Below are 17,515 nucleotides of genomic sequence, written 5' to 3' on the forward strand. Positions count from 1 at the left end.
AAATCAAACTAGTTTGACTTGATACATCTTTAAGTAGGTACGTAAGCAAAACCCTCGGACAGGTCAATTTTTAAAATAATCATAGTATATTAAGTATAGCATCAATGTTTCGACCTTTACGCGATCCTTCTTCACGTGATAGTCATAACTTTGATTTTATTAAATCGGAAAGTACATCATTATGTGACACCTTATTTAAAAGCTTTTGAAATACTGATAACAAAGATATATAATACGTTAATACTTTTTAAGGGCCTAGGCGCAAAATTTCAGTCTAATGCTTTTTAAATGCATTCATTTTCTTCGAATCCTGAGAAAACTAATAAGTTTTTTTGAAAAATTTAAACGCAGAATGAAACATTACAGTATCATCGAGGTTTGAAAGTACCTCAGAACTTCCATAATGTTTATTTGAATAAGATACAAGGGTGAAAAAAAGAGAAAATTTTGTTTGATTTTTGATTTCAAATATCTCATTCAAAAGAAACTTTTTGGTTATTCTAAGAGGTTTACTGTAAAGAGATAGGTCTGGATCCCGCGTATGAAAAAAAAGTTGATTAATAGCAAGCTAAAAATTTGTTAATAGCTTAAGGGTGTCTAGTCGGATAAACTTTGATATATGGGAACACTGTAACAGGGGCAGTTTTAATTGTGAAACAGGTTAAAAATTTGGAACGGTCAGACCACGAAAACGGCACATTTATTTTGTCCGACAGAACAGACTTAAACTCTCCGAACAGAGATTAAACTCTTATGCAAAAATCAGACTGCTATTTATCACCTGTCATAATTCCTGTCATTTGACATACTCTACATGTTCCACTCATTAAAACGCCCATTTGGTGATAAATAGCAGTCTGATTTTTGCATGAGAGTTTAATCTCTGTTGGGAGAGTTTAAGTCTGTTCTGTCGGACAAAATACATGTGCCGTTTTCGTGGTCTGACCGTTCCAAATTTTTAACGTGTTCCACAATTAAAACTTCCCCTGTTCCAGTGTTCCCATATATCAAAGTTTGTCCGACTAGACACCCTTAAGCTATTAACAAATTTTCAGCTTGCTATTAATAAACTTTTTTTTCATAAACTGGATCCAGATCTAAGACCGAAAGCAGTAGACCGAACTCATTAGACCGAAAAGCACTTTACCGAAACCTCACTAGACCGAACAGCAGAAGACCGAAATCAGTTCTTTTTACATGTCGCAGTAAAAGAGATAAGACTAATGTAATTACAACTAAATGTTATTTGGATGGTTATTATAAACAGTTAAAATGGTGTTAACGTCACTCTACCCTTAATTTATTTTTACCATCACTAATTTGTTTAACGGATGAAAATTATTTCATATCAGACTGTACAGAGTAACAATTTACACAGTCTATATATAAAATAATACAAAAAAATACATTAAACAAAAAGACAGATATACAAAATCTTAGCATAATTTACTTCAAACTTTTTAAATTTATTTACCATTTCGGTCTAATGCTGTTCGGTCTAGTGAGGTTTCAGTAAAGTGCTTTTCGGTCTAATGAGTTCGGTCTACTGCTTTCGGTCTAATGATTTCGGTCTAATTGTCGTGTACCATTCTAAGGGACTTTCGGCCCTCGGTAATAATGTAGTCTTTCATTATGCGTGTAAAGTTTTCAAAAATACTTATTAGTTTTCTCAGGACTCAAAAAATGAATGCATTTAAAAATAATTCGACCGAAATTTTGCGGCTACGCTCCCAAAAAGGATTAAAGTATTATACATTTTTGTAATCAGTATTTCAAAAGCTTTTAAATGAGGTATCACATCATGTACTTTCCCATTTAAAAAATCAAAGTTATTCCTGTCACCTGAAGAGGTATCGTGTAAAGTTCGATATAATCGATAAAACCAAAAAAAAACCAAGACATCATTATTTGATCATTTTGAATATTTCAGTAATTTTTATTATTTGGTAAACTTTACAGCAGTTTTTGGTTTATTTGGTCTTCCACTATATTCACATTTTTAAAACTTCTTAGAAACAGATTATCGATAAGTTACAGTACTTACAGTATCTTGAATATAATAAAGGAACGTACCTTGTGATTGTGCTGCAGTATGTGAGCTCCATGATCCTTTGTATGAAGTATCTAAAACAAAAACCAATTCCATAATTGCGGAAAAAATTTATCATTTTCTTTTCAATAAATCTTTAAGGTTACAATACTTTGAGCATATTATGCGAAATAGTTCAGATAATAGTTCAAACATATTTGGAAAGCGAGGTCCAGGAATAAGAACATCATGGTTAAAGAACCTCAAAACCTGGTTCAACACAACATCTGTGAAGATTTTCCGCGCTGCTGCAGATAAGATCAATATTGCCATGATGATCGCCTAGATTCGCCATGGATAGGCGCATCAAGAAGAATACTTTAAATGTAGTGGCTAGATGCTTAAACACACGCTCATGTAGCACAAATACAGTAGACTCGCGATTATCCGAGTCTGGGTTATCCGAGCGCCTCGGTTAACCGAGGCAAAAGTCATAACTGGTGAGTTACAATTTTCAACTTTGGCGCAACATCGTTGCCTGAAAACAAGAGGAATGAAGCTTACGCAAAAATCAATCAAATAATTTTATCTTTTATGGACAGTACAGTATTAGTGCTGTCATTAAAATATCCATATTTATGGTTATTTACGTGTTTTTCTATCAATATAACCAATCTCAGTGTTAACCGAGTTTTTCCGTATCCGAGGTAGTCACGGTCCCAGTTACCTCGGATAATCGCGAGTCTACTGTAGTAACATTATTATCTAATTTTATATAAATTGAAACATTGGAATATCCTTCTTTATTAGGAGAAGTGTGTTCTTAAGTCCCTCTTAACTAACATTGAAAATGTCTGAATATTGAAAAGAACCTAATAAAGTTACCAATTTTAATCATGCATCAGCTCCAGCATTAAGGGGATGGGTACGTAGTGTCGGCTCCAATGCTATTTAAATGGGATTCATTTTTTTCAAATCCTAAGAAAACTAATAAGTAGTTTTGAAAAATTTAAACTCGGAATGAAAGATTACGTTCTTACCGAGGGCCGAAAGTCCCTGAAAACTTCTGTAATGTTTATTTTAATAACTTACATTTTTACTTAATTTTAAGTTACAGGGGTGGAAAACTAAGAGAAAATGTGGTGTGATTTTTAATTTCAAATATCTCGTTCAAAAGAAACTTTTTATTTATTCTAAGGGACTTTCGGCCCTCGATAATAATTTAGTCTTTCATTCTGCGTTTAAATTTTTTAAAAATATTTATTAGTTTTTTCAGGATTTGAAAAAAATGGTCACTATGACCGTGGTGATATTTTCCAAATATAACATTCGCTATCTTTGTCTTAAAACGCACTGAGTCAAATAGAATTAGCACAAGCCAGTGACAATTTTAAATATTTGACATGGCATCGGGAATATTTTGAGTTGTTGATTAAATAGTAGTGATAGTGTATTTGATAAATAATTGATTTAAGACGTGAACTTAATAAACAGTTAATTGTTTGTTATTTATGGACGATTCAAGCAGATAATTGACCAGGATATATTCTGTGCTCCAAGTATTTTGTTGTTAAAGATGTTCAAATTTGTAAGCGTTCCATAGTAACAATATATGTATTATTAAAAAATCACTTTAACACTTTTCCTCTTTTCTCGATTGAGTATTAGTTTTTGTTGTACAGTATATAAATTATTACAATCACTGAATACATAATAATTAGTGAAAAAATTATCTGTATTGTACTGTATAATCCACTTTATGCAATAATAGGGAACTTGCATAAAATTTTAAATTCGAAAAAGATGTTATAAATCACAACAGAACATAATTTAAAACATGTATCAAAGATAAAAAAGTTGTTTTTGTGTTCCGTTTGGCCCTAAAGACGATTCTAACTTCAAATTATTGCACGTAGCTCAAAACGCGTCGTGACGTCATATGGTTGTGTGTTGTGTATTTACATTCTGCACCAACAAAGTAAACAAAATTGTATATAATTTTAAATTAGACATTATAAACGTCAGTAGAAAATACAGTTATGTGACGTCACAAGTTTTTTTGATCGTAAATTTTTTTTTAAATTGTACTTTTACAAAATGGCACTAAACTACTAAACAACACTTATCTATGGTGTTTTCTTTTATTTTCCATAGAAAACCTTCTTTCGTTTTCTTCAAAAACTGTATTAAACTCCAATCTCAACAAACTGGTATGTATTATTACAATGACATACGATAAATGTCATTAGAATATAAATATTTTTCCCTTATTCCACGACGATGAGCTGGCCAAATACCCAAGTAGGAGGAGGCCAATAAAATATACCTAAATATATCCATAAACATAACCATATAGTAGAACTATGTGACGTCACGGTCGTTTAAACTATTTCATATCACAGAAGATTTTAAATTCGTTCTTCTAAGTTATTATGAGTTTTTGAAGCGTGAAATTTTGGAAATCTCATTTTTAAACATCAGTTTTAAAAGGTTTGAAACCACCAGCGCGAGTAGAGGGGATAGCACTGGTGACTGTATTATGTTCTCTCACTGACCAACTGTTTGTTGACGGTTTCTGACTAGTTTGACTGACTAGGTAGACTGCTAGAACAAACCTCATATGTAATATAAAAATGTGCAAGTTCCCTATAATGTGATCTATTTGATTTAAAATGGATTCAGGATTTTTTTATACTTTGGCAACTATGTCTTAGATCTCGGACGTGGGTAATGACATACAACGGTAAGTATATTAGACGGACTGTATATGTGCAGGCTATTTTACAGAAATTCTGAACATATTATACAGGGTGAGTCATGAGGAACTGTACATACTCCTACCTCGTATAGAGGCCCCTATGGGGAATAACAAATGACCATTAAAAAGTGTCTGCTCCCATTGTTTAATAATATACAGGGCGAGTTTCGCATTTTGACAGAAATTTATATTCGTCATAATTTTTGAACCGTCAGATCTATGTGTCTCTTATTTTGGGCAATCGTTAAACTATTACCACCTAATCAACTGATTTATTCAAATTAGAAAAAAATCAGGTCCGGCTTTAAAAAATTAGTTCGTTTGGGTCTTAGAAAAAATTTCACCCTGTATACGCTTTTTGAAAACTCTAATATTAATTTTACAAATTAGACAAATAGGCAATTAAAATGACATATTTATTTTTTTCCCCACACAATTACTTAATTTTTTATAAAAAAATCAAATTTGACAATGAATTAAAAATTTGGTAAAGTGAACCATAGATGTAAAAAAAATTAACTTTTATTACAAAAATTAATTTTTTTAGACAAATATTTGATTTATGTTACCACCCAATCAACTGATTTATTCAAACTAAAAAAAAATCAGGTCCGGCTTTAAAAAATTAGTTCGTTTGTGTCTTGGAAAAAATTTCACCCTGTATATGCTTTTTGAAAACTCTAATATGAATTTTATAAATTAGACAAATAGGCAATTAAAATGGCATATTAATTTTTTCCCCACACGATTACTTAATTTTTTATTAAAAAATCAAATTTGTCAAAATCGCAATTTTACCATAAAAATAAAAAAAATTAAACAGCGTTTTTCTTAAAATTAAAAGTTTCACCTTTTCTTTTTCTATAACACGTCTAGATTTAAAACTCTCCCCATAACACTTCTCTTTGGACTCTATAGTTTAACATAGACGTGATCAAATAGATAAATTTTAAATTTTTTCACTTAATTTTTGCGATTTAACTCTGCAATTCACGAATCTGCACCTTTTTTTTTAAATTCATAACTTTTACGAGAAGAAGACTGAAAGTTTACAACAATTGTCATAGTCTTCACAATGGTAAGAGATATGTGCTGTAAAAATTTCAGAAAAAAAAATTTTAATGGAACGTTGTAGCGAGTTAAACCGTGATTTCACCTTTTTTTTCATCTTTAGGTTAAAATTCTGATTTTGACAAATTTGATTTTTTAATAAAAACTTAAGTAATCGTGTGGGAAAAAAATAAATAAGCCATTTTAATTGCCTATTTGTCTAATTTGTAAAATTCATATTAGAGTTTTCAAAAAGCGTATACAGGGTGACATTTTTTCTAAGACCAAAACGAAATAATTTTTTAAATCCGGGCCTGATTTTTTTCTAGTTTGAATAAATCAGTTAATTGGGTAGTAACATAAATTAAATATTTGTTCAAAAAATAATAATTTTTGTAATAAAAGTAAATTTTTTTAAATCTATGGTTCACTTTACCAAACTTTTAATTATTATTCATAGTCAAATTTGATTTTTTTATAAAAAATTAAGTAATCATGTGGGGAAAAAATAAATATGCCATTTTAATTGTCTATTTCTCTAATTTGCAAAATTCATATTAGAGTTTTCAAAAAGCGTATACAGGGTGAAATTTTTTCTAATACCTAAACGAGCTAATTTTTTAAAGCCGGCCCTGATTTTTTTCTAGTTTGAATAAATCAGTTGATTAAGTGGTAACATAAATCAAATATTTGCTAAAAAAAATTAATTAATTTTAATTAGGTTAAAATTCTGATTTTGACAAATTTGATTTTTTAATAAAAACTTAAGTAATCGTGTGGGGAAAAATAAATAAGCCATTTTAATTGCCTGTTTGTCTAATTTGTAAAATTCATATTAGAGTTTTCAAAAAGCGTATACAGGGTGAAATTTTTTCTAAGACCAAAACGAAATAATTTTTTAAATCCGGGCCTGATTTTTTTCTAGTTTGAATAAATCAGTTGATTGGGTAGTAACATAAATTAAATATTTGTTCAAAAAATAATAATTTTTGTAATAAAAGTAAATTTTTTTAAATCTATGGTTCACTTTACCAAACTTTTAATTATTATTCATAGTCAAATTTGATTTTTTTATAAAAAATTAAGTAATCATGTGGGGAAAAAATAAATATGCCATTTTAATTGTCTATTTCTCTAATTTGCAAAATTCATATTAGAGTTTTGAAAAAGCGTATACAGGGTGAAATTTTTTCTAATACCTAAACGAACTAATTTTTTAAAGCCGGACCTGATTTCTTTCTAGTTTGAATAAATCAGTTAATTAGGTGGTAATAGTGTAACGATTGACAAAAATAAGAGACACATCGATCTGACCGATCAAAAATTATGACGAATATAAATTTCTGTCAAAATGCGAAACTCGCCCTGTATATTATTAAACAAGGGGAGCAGACACTTTTTAATGGTCATTTGTTATTCCCCATAGGAGCCTCTATACGAGGTAGGAGTATGTACAGTTCCTCATGACTCACCCTGTATGAGAAATATTTTTTTTATTTCGGCACTGCTATCGCTAAATAGTCAATTTTGTCTTCCATTCTTCCTATGTGTCCTGCCCAGTTCCATTTTAACGTGGCAACCTTCTGGATCACATCTGTTACTTTTGATCGCCTTCTTATCTCTTCATTGGACTTGCGATCACTGAGCTTAATGTTGAGCATTCTCCTGCTTGCATTGCTCTCTGAGTCACTTAAAGTTTGTGGACTATGCTGTTGTTAAAAGCCCAAGTTTCGGTTACATATGTGTCAGAACTGGCAGCACGTACTGATCGAACGTTTTTGCCTTTAAAGACAAAAAAATAAGTAGGTGCACCTATGGAATTGTCGGTTTACAGTAATTTACTCCTCTCTCTCTCAACGTCAAATAAAGTTTAATAAATATAAGAAACAATATACCTAATTAGTCACAGAACTAAACAAAAATTATTAAATTGGTAAAAAAAACAAAATAAAAATAATGATTCTCCTATATTTCTTTAAGAATATTCGTATAAAACTAATATCCTGAACTATGGTCTGTTTTTAAACCAAGAGGAGTAATTCAAATTTACCGCGCCGTAATGCTTTTTTTGTAATTGGTCCAAACTAAGGCAAGTTTACTCCACTGTTATGAAATTTTGACACTAATGACATTTATGAAATTTTAACACTACTGGCACATCATAGGTTAATTAACTTATATCGGCGATTTTTTGTGTTTTGGCGTTACTCCTTAACTTTTTAGATGTCTAATCTACTTTCATATAAAAAACAGTTGTTTTTAGAACTCTTTAGCGACGAATTAGTAGGTCTATAATATGTATGGATTACCTACCGGTGAAGGCCGATATAGTCAACCAAAAAAGAAGATGTATTTGGTGATTTTTCTAGTGACTTTCTTGGGTGTGAATCTGCTTTTTAGTTTACTCCTCCTGGTTTAGAAACAAACCCTAGTAAATAAAATGTTGTCAATTGAGAACACCATTTTCAGTTTTCTATTTAAAAAAAAGTTTCCTGACAGTACAGACGAAAGCAATCAGTTCTTGACACATTTTCGTATATTTTGACAATGTACCGGGTGTCCCAATAAGAATGGCCCTCGGCCATATCTCAGGAACCGTTTATAGTACAGCTTTGAGAAAAAAATATTTATAACAAAAATTGCCTTGGGAAAAGCCTGGAAATTATTTTGATAATTCTAGGTCTACCGCTAGAGGGCGTAATTAAATATCAAAAATTAAAAAATCAATATTTTACAAAATTTACCTAATGAAAGAGCACTGGAAATCCAATCATCGTATTCTTCATAAAATTCTGTGCATATTTGATTTCACAAGTAAGTCTACCTTTGCAAATAAGAGGTGGGAGTGAGTGGGAACCTTCTTATGAAAAAATGGCTGTAAGGCCGGTTCTGCTAAATCGAATTTTACATACTTGGTCTTGTTGAAAACAGCTCTTCTTCGTCAATGTAAGAGTTTTATTTTCGAAATAGCCTAATAAGTGATATGCCAGCTAGTAGGCGCTATTTAATTATTTTTGGAAATCTAGTTTTCTTTGGAGAATATTAAATACAAGTATGCATTTTAATCCTGTATTACAAAATAAGACCAAGTTATTAACAGAATATTGAAAACCGCATGTCGATATCTTTTTTCTATCTCGAGATATCTTAAGAAACGTGTAAATGTTAAACAACTGTTAATGTCACCGGTAAACGAAGTTAAGGAAAAGTAGTGTGCTATGGAAAAACAAAGAAACATTTTCCAGATGTAAACGTATATAATTAATTAAAACAACAATAAGACAAGCAACACGATAAAATATAACAAAGGAATAAAAACAACTAGGTACTTGCTTAGTGACGACTTAAATGTTCAAATTGTTGCCCATCATTTTCCATGCAAGAGCATTTACTCTTTCAAAAGTAGATTGAAGAGCAGTCTCAATTTCTGCTTTCGCAATGCTTTGAATGACGTTTCGTATTTTCTAGATCATGTTTTCTCGAGTATTGGGCCTAGCGGCAAAAACGAGGTATTTAATCCGTCCCCATAAATAAAAGTCTAAAACAGTTAAATCTGTTGCTATTCAAACTACTCTTGAAAGAGTAAATGCTTGCATCGAAAATGATGGGCAACAATTTGAACATTTAGGCAGTCACTAAGTACTAAGTAAGTAGTTGCTTTTATTTTTTTTGTTATATTTTATAGTGTTGTTTGTCTTATTGAAGTTATACTTCATTCGAGAGTGAAATTTTATAATGCCGGGCGCATGCGCACACAGACAGTATGTAGTTCGTTGCTAATCTTTCAAGATATGTATGTATCAGTGCTGTCAGCGCAAATAAGTCATTAAAAGGATATATTAGTGATTTTAGTAAATGTATTATTTATTATAATTTTTGTGTCTTTGGATTTGTCTTCCTCGGGAATAAGATATTTTATAATAATAGTAAGTATATTTAAAGTATTTTTGTATACTTCACTTGGTCTATTAAATTTGTCAGTATGTATGAGAAATCTTGTAACCTGTCAAAGCAAAGGAAATATAGCTCAGTGGTCGAGCGTGTGACCGGAGATCAAGAGGTTCCGGGTTCAAATCCCGGACCATTCATATTCCTTTTTTTATTTTTTAAATTTTTGGTATGGTTTTAATAAAAATTTTTTAAAAGTGGTAGGTAAGAAAGTTAGATTAATATTTAAATACAATACAAATAACCTGTTAGGTATATTTATTTCTTTGAAATTATATAATAGAAGTATAACTTCTTACGTGAGTACAAAGTACACACACAGTCTTTTTTGTTATTTTAATTAATTATATACGTTTACAACTGGAATATGTTTATTTGTGTTTTCCATAGCACAATAGTTTTCCTTAACCTCGTTTACCGGTGACAGTAAGAGTTGTTTAATATTTATTACACATTTCTTAAGATATCTCGAGATAGCAAAAAGGTATCGACATGCGGTTTTCGGTATTATGTTGCTAATTTGGTCTAATTTTGTAATACAGGATTAAAAATGCATACTTGTATTTAATATTTTCCAAAGAAAACTAGATTTCTGAAAATAATTAAATAACACATCCTAGCTTGCATATTACTTATTAGGCTATTTCGAAATTAAGAAACTTACATTGACGAAAAAGAGCTGTTTTTAACAAGACCAAGTATGCAAAATTCGATTTAGCAGAACCGGACTTACAGCCATTTTTTCATAAAAAAGTTCCCACTCACTCCCACCCCGTATTTGCAAAGGTAGACTTAAACTTGTGAAATCAAATATGCGCAGAATTTTATGAAGAATACGATGATGGAATTTCCAGTGCCCTTTCATTAGGAAAATTTTGTAAAATTTTAATTTTTTAATTTTTGATATTCAATTACACCCTCTAGCGGTGGACCTACAATTATGAAAATAATTTCCAGGCTATTCCCGATGCAACTTTTCTTATAAATATTTTTTCTCCAAGCTGTACTATAAACGGTTCCTGAGATATGGCCGAGGGCCATTCTTATTGGGACACCCAGTACATTGTCAAAATATACGAAAATGTGTCAAGAACTGATTGCTTTCGTCTGTACTGTCGTTTACAATGATAATTATTAATAGATACTAATTCAAAATACTGAGTTTATAATGAGTTGGTTTCGAAATATACAGACAATTTTATTAAATTACATTGACAATGATTGAATATGAAAATAATAAACAAAATATTTACCAAATAGCATAGAAAACTGTCCGAAAGTGGAGTTCCTACTGAGGTAATCCGCGGTCGGCTTAATATCCAGCATCATTTCAAAATCAATTAAGTATGGCCACTCAACAGTTTTACAAAATCCCAAGCTACACGTTCATGTTGCACTATGAATCACGTCAAATATTCGACACTCAGTATGACACTACGCACGAAACACCCTTGAATGAGACTTTCTTAACTTGACAGTACGTCAGAAGTGATTTGGTGACTACAATCTGTCGAGTTTATGATCAACTGTGAACTTTTTCCAGTCTTTCACGCGTTGTGCCCTCTTCGGGGTGGAGTCGGGGTTGAAAGGCGGCCAATCAGAGGGATCAACCGGGAATGGCTTGTTGCGTCATAAATAAACCCCACCCCGGCTACCCCTAGCTCTGGAGGGGTAAGTTCTGTCTGTGTGTGTATGGTCTCTTTGGTTTATGATAGGTGCTTTTGTATTTACCTAAGGTTGTTCAATTACTTTGCATAGTGGCGGTTTGGGGGTGTTATTATAGACAGTTTTTGTGGCTGTATGCCAGACTTTTGTTCTTGGTATTAGCTCACCACATTGTTATTAGCATAAGTGAATTCGATTTTCTGTAAAGATTATCTAATTCGAGGAAATGAGTGGGTATTGGTATACAAATAATTTGTACAAATGACTCTTTCCAATTTTTTTCCAAGCGTGTCGTATACAGAGTGTATTTTGATTCCACAATTTAAATATCTTTAAAAATCAGTAAGACTCTAGAATTCTGGAATAATCTTTAAGAGGATGGGTAGGTTAGGTTTACGTATTTTCGGTTGCAATGCTATTCAAATGGGGATTCATTTTTTTCGAATCCTGGGAAAACTAATAAGTATTTTTGAAAAATTTAAACGCAGAATGAGAGATTACGTTATTGGCGAGGGCCGAAAGTCCCTGAGAACTTCTATAATGTTTATTTTAATAAGTTACAGGGGTGAAAAACTAAGAGAAAATTTAGTGTGATATTTAATATAAAATATCTCATTCAAAATAAACTTTTTATTTATTCTAAGGGACTTTCGGCCCTCGGTAATAATATAGTCTTTCATTCTGCGTTTAAATTTTTCAAAAATATTTATTGGTTTTTTCAGGATTCGAAAAAAATGAACACAATGTCCGTGGTAATATTTCCAAATCTATCTTTGTCATACAACGCACTCAGTCGAATAGAATATTGTTAGCATACTGTCAGTCAGACAGTGACAATTTTAAATATTTGTCATGGCATCGGGAATATTTTGAGTTGTTGATTAAATAATATTGATATAATATAATGTATTTGATAAATAATTGATTTAAGACGTGAACTTAATAAAAAGTTATTTATTGTGTATAATTTGTGGAAGATACGAGCAGAGAATACATCAGGATAATATATTCTGCGATCCAAGTATTTTGTTGTTAAAGATGTTCAAAATTGTAAGCGTTCCATAGTAACAATATATTATTAAAAAATCACTTAAACACTTTTCCTCTTTTCTCGATTGAGTAGGGTTAAGGATCCTATTATGAGATCCGTTCCTAATATGAGACCCCTGTCTCTAGAGTCTTGTAAGTGCTGCAGCCTGGTGACTGGGGTAAAAACTTAGCTATGGTAGTGTTTCTAGTAGGCTGTGAACAAATCGAGGGTCTGTGATTTAGTATTACCAGTCGGTGAAGTTTTTAAGTTTTTTGCGAGTCAAAAGTTTTTTAATCGGTGTAGCTCAAACTGAATTTTTATTTTTAAGGTGAGAGAGAAAAAATCACCTTAGTAATTAGTTGATAGCTACTTAAATTGGTTACAGAAACACGCAATTATAGTGGCGTAAAAGCCAATCCTAAACTTAAAATATGGACTAAAAAGTTCACACGTGGTTGCTCCTAATATGAGACCCTCAAGTGTGCCTAATATGAGATAGGGTACTGTAATGTTTTGAGTATAGCATCATGTATTTTTACTTTTTTATTGGGAAATAAGCCACAATTTAAGTTAAAAAGCAAATTTATTGACGTTTATACTTCCAATTTCTATTTTTAACTTAAATTGTGGCTTATTTTCCAATAAAATAGTAAATTGCATAATATACCACAAACAAACAGCTTCAGAACAATAGAATCATGTCTACAGCATGTAATACAGTTTATATCCAGAACAATGTGTTAAAATAATTTGTATCACCTTTTTAACATGTATAACGTGGTGTCTCATATTAGGATACCACATGGTCTCATATTAAGACACCTTTTTTTAAATTGGGAATTTTGACATTTTGAATAAATTAATTTATTGTTAAAAAAATGTTAGTTTAAAATTAATTTTGAACCTGTTGCAATATAATAGCATAATTATCTGACATGTATTTAATTTAAGACTTCTTGAATCCATAAATTGTACGATTACCAAGAGTTTTAAAAAAAGGGTCTCATATTCGGATCCTTTACCCTATTAGTTTTTGTTGTACATATGTAATCACTGAATACATAGTTAGTGAAAAAATTATCACATTTATAAACTGAATTAATAATTTGCAATTATAAAAATAACAGTTATCCAAGAACATTTAAAAGCCATCTCTTTAAATTAATGATGACATTTTCAAGTAAAATGACATTCTAATTAGTAATTTTAACATAATATCATACCAGTGTGAATTTTACTACACGTAATTTGCCGTGTAAAGACAGAAAAAGTAGGGATACCCGTAAAATATTTGCGAATTATGTACCGATGGCCTTAAGTCATTTGTAGGAAATAGATACACTGCGCGTGAGAGAAAATGGGCACCCTGTACAAAATGGGTCATTTTTGATGTCTCGAATTTCCTAAATCTGTTGTCAGATTTAAGTGATTTTTTTAATATGTTATAGCCTTATTCTTGAACAATATCGCTGTAATAATATTGTTGCTAGACAGGTAAATTCTCATTGTATACCGGGTGTACCAATCAAACTGCGTTTTTTTCTCAAAGTTCACCACACCCTGTGGAATATTCTAGCATTTATAAGATACTTAAATTACAATCCAACCATAGCCTCAGATTTTCTTAATATTCTGTTTTTTGATTCATTCGCTTATGTTGGATAATAAAAAATTATGTACTTCAACAACTAGCCATGTTCTTCATCAATACAGGGTGTTTCGGTCAATGACCGTTTGCTTTATAAACATATGTCCGCAAATGCTTCGTTTCCGAGATACGGAATGTTGAGTTTTTTCTTACAAACTGACGATCTATTTATTGCTCAAAACTGTTTGACATATGCAAATGGAATTTGGTAGGTTTTAAGAGGTAGATATTGCACATTTTTAATTGTATGTCAAAGAATGTGCAATATCTACCTCTCAAAACGTACCAAATTTCATTTGCATTTCTCCAACGGTTTTAGAGCAATCCATAAATCGTTAGTTTGTAAGAAAAACTTCAACATTCTGTATCTCGGAAAAGAAGCATTTGCGGACATGTTTATAAAGCAAGCGGTCAATATTTTTTTATACAGAATTACCCCTTAAAGCTTGTTGCACTTAGGAAGCGTTCAAGTATTACGTAACGCGATTTTTGAAGATTGTTGACCACCCCTCCCCCCTACGTGACGCACTGTAATGGGCGTTTAACTATTGTATAACGCAATTTTTGAAGATTTTTGACCCTTCCCCCCCAACCTGCGTTACGTAATACTTGAACGCTCCCTTATTTAGAGACATCATGTATTGATGAAGAACATGGCTATGGTTTATTTCACGTTAAGAATAGAACGTTACGCTTACGGAGATCAGTATTGCCAAACCTCTCGCGCACTGGTGGATACTCGACTGCCGATATACGATTTATTCTAGTCAGTACGGCGTGGCATCGGTGCACTTCTAGGCTTCTATCATTCATAAGAAATGCATGGGACTATCTCTGCAATGTTCTATTCTTAATGTGAAATACATCATATAGTTGTTAAAGTTCCTAACTTTTTCATTATTCAACATAAGCGAATGAATCAAAAACAAAATGTTAAGAAAACCTGAGGCTATATTTGGGTTTTTATTTCAGTATTTTATAAATACTAGAATATGCCAGAGGGTGTAATGAACTTTGAGAAAATCACACAGTTTGATTGGTTCCTACACCCGGTATACAATTACAGTTTACCTGTCTAGCAACAATATTATTACAGCGATATTGTTAAAGAATAAGGCTAGGTATAACATATTAAAAAAATCACTTAAATCGGACAACAGGTTTAGGAAATTCGAGTTATCAAAAATGACCCATTTTGTTGGGTGCCCGTTTTCTCTGTCGCGCAGTGTATTATAATATTTTATGGTTACAGTGTTATACTTTGGACATTTTAACATATTTTTGTTTCTTGAGAAAATATGTAATTTTATCTAAAAAAAATCAAAATTTTTTATACAGTGTGTTCCAAAAGTAGCGGAACGGTCGAATATTTCGCGAAATAAACATCGGATCGAAAAACTGAAAAATACGTGTTCAATAATTTTTAAAAATCTATCGAATGACACCAAACACAACCCCACTCCACCCCCTGCAGGAGGGGGTGGAGTGGGGTAACTATAAAAACTTAAATGGAAGCCCCAGTTTTTATTATAGACTTGGATTGCTTACGTAAAAGTAAGCAACTTTTATTCGAAAAATTTTTTCGAATTGTGGATAGATGGCGCTATAGTCGGAAAAAACAATTTATCGTGATACCATAAGTAAATTATAGAAACGGTCTAATATCTCGAGAAATACACTTCCAAATGAAAAACCAAAAAATACGTATTTAATATTTTTCAAAAACCTATCGAATAACACCAAACATCACTTTCTACCCCTCCCCCTGGAGGTGGGGTGGAGGGTAACTTTAAAATCTTAAATAGGTACTGCCATTTTTTATTGCCGATTTGGATTGCTCATAAAAAATAAGTAACATTTATTTGAAACATTTTTTAGAATTATTGATAGATGGCACTATAATCGGAAAAATATAATTTATTAGCGCCATCTATCAAAAATTCTAAAAAATGTTTCAAACAAATGTTACTTATTTTTTTATGAGGAATCCAAATCTGCAATAAAAAATTCGAGTACCTATTTAAGATTTTAAAGTTACCTCCCACCCTACATCCATGAGGTGGGGTGGAAAGTCATGTTTGATGTTATTCGATAGGTATTTGAAAAATATTAAACAAGTATTTTTTGGTTTTTCATTTGGAAGTGTATTTCTCGAGATATTAGACCGTTTCTATAATTTACGTATGGTATCACGATAATTTTTTTTCCGATTATATCGCCATCTATTCACAATTCGAAAAACTCTTTTAAATAAAAGTTGCTTACTTTTACGTAAAGAATGCAAATCTGCAATAAAAACTGGTGGCTTCCATTTAAGATTTCAAAATTGCCCCCCACCCCACTTCCAGGGTGTGGAGTGGGGGTCGTGTTTGGTGTCATTCGATAGATTTTTGAAAATTATTGAAAAGGTATTTTTCAGTTTTTCGATCCGATGTCTATTTCGCGAAATATTCGACCGTTCCACTACTTTTGGGACACCCTATATAAAACGTAGTTAATAGTCCACAGTACATCGTCCTTTTTGGAAGATGATTACAAAAGTCTTAAAATGGTTTTAGCTAGCCCCACAGGGGCCCCATATCAAAGTTTGTAGCGGGGCCCTTTTCCACCACTGATATCGCATAGTGCTAAAAAAATGTTCAACAAAAGAAGCAATAACGCTTGTGTAGAATGGTATGGAAATATGCCTTATTGTCATTGAAAGTTTTACAATTTTATGAACAAAGCTTACATAGATTAGGAAAAAAACAATAACAAATACAGTTTACTGAAATTACATAAATTGTCAATATTATTACAATCTAAAAGATAATAAAATAAAACAAAATAATACAGGGTGTTTCATTAATAATTGAAAATATTTTAACTGTAGATTCCTACTCCGAAAATGCTTCCTAAGGGAGCTGGAGTTCTTTGAAGATGGTGTCTTTTAATTAGTTTTTTAAATACCTCTAGAACACTTCTATTTAGAAAAACGAAAACTGGTACGTCTATTTATCTTCCAGAGATAAATCGATTTCATAAATTGCGAATTTCTAGTACCAGTCAGATGCGTCCTCTTTGGGCAGGGCAACGGTTATTTAATCGCATAACTTTTTTGTCTTTAACTTTTAAGCATTTTTGACACTGGATTATTAAATCGTGAGGTATTCAAGTACTAATAAAAGTTACTCTTTATTTAAGTCGGTAGGATACACCGTTTTCTAGAAAAATCCATTTGAAAATGTTTCATCTTTTGAATTTGAACAAAATTTGAAAAAAAAAACGGTGTATTTTACCTACCTAAAGTAAGAGTAACTCTTACTCTTTTAGAATACCTCATAACTTAATAATTTAGTGTCAAAAAGGCTTAAAAATTAAAGACAAAAAAGTTATGCGATAAAATAA

At 31.4% G+C, this 17,515-nt stretch overlaps 1 protein-coding gene across 1 annotated transcript in view; it reads right to left on the bottom strand.

Moving 5' to 3' along the window:
• LOC126881093 (DNA-binding protein D-ETS-3) overlaps positions 1–11,306 on the bottom strand; it is a 231,279-nt gene extending 219,973 nt beyond the window's left edge. The window contains exons 1-2 of the mRNA XM_050645133.1: positions 11,039–11,306; positions 2,074–2,124 (exon numbers count right to left, since the gene is read on the bottom strand). Of these exons, the coding sequence (XP_050501090.1) occupies positions 2,074–2,124; positions 11,039–11,114 (127 nt within the window). The 5' untranslated portion in view covers positions 11,115–11,306. The remainder of the gene's footprint in view (positions 1–2,073; positions 2,125–11,038) is intronic.
• Between the last annotated feature and the right edge of the window lie 6,209 nt (positions 11,307–17,515).

Source organism: Diabrotica virgifera, chromosome 3 (assembly GCF_917563875.1).
Source record: "Diabrotica virgifera virgifera chromosome 3, PGI_DIABVI_V3a".
NCBI lineage: Eukaryota > Metazoa > Arthropoda > Insecta > Coleoptera > Chrysomelidae > Diabrotica > Diabrotica virgifera.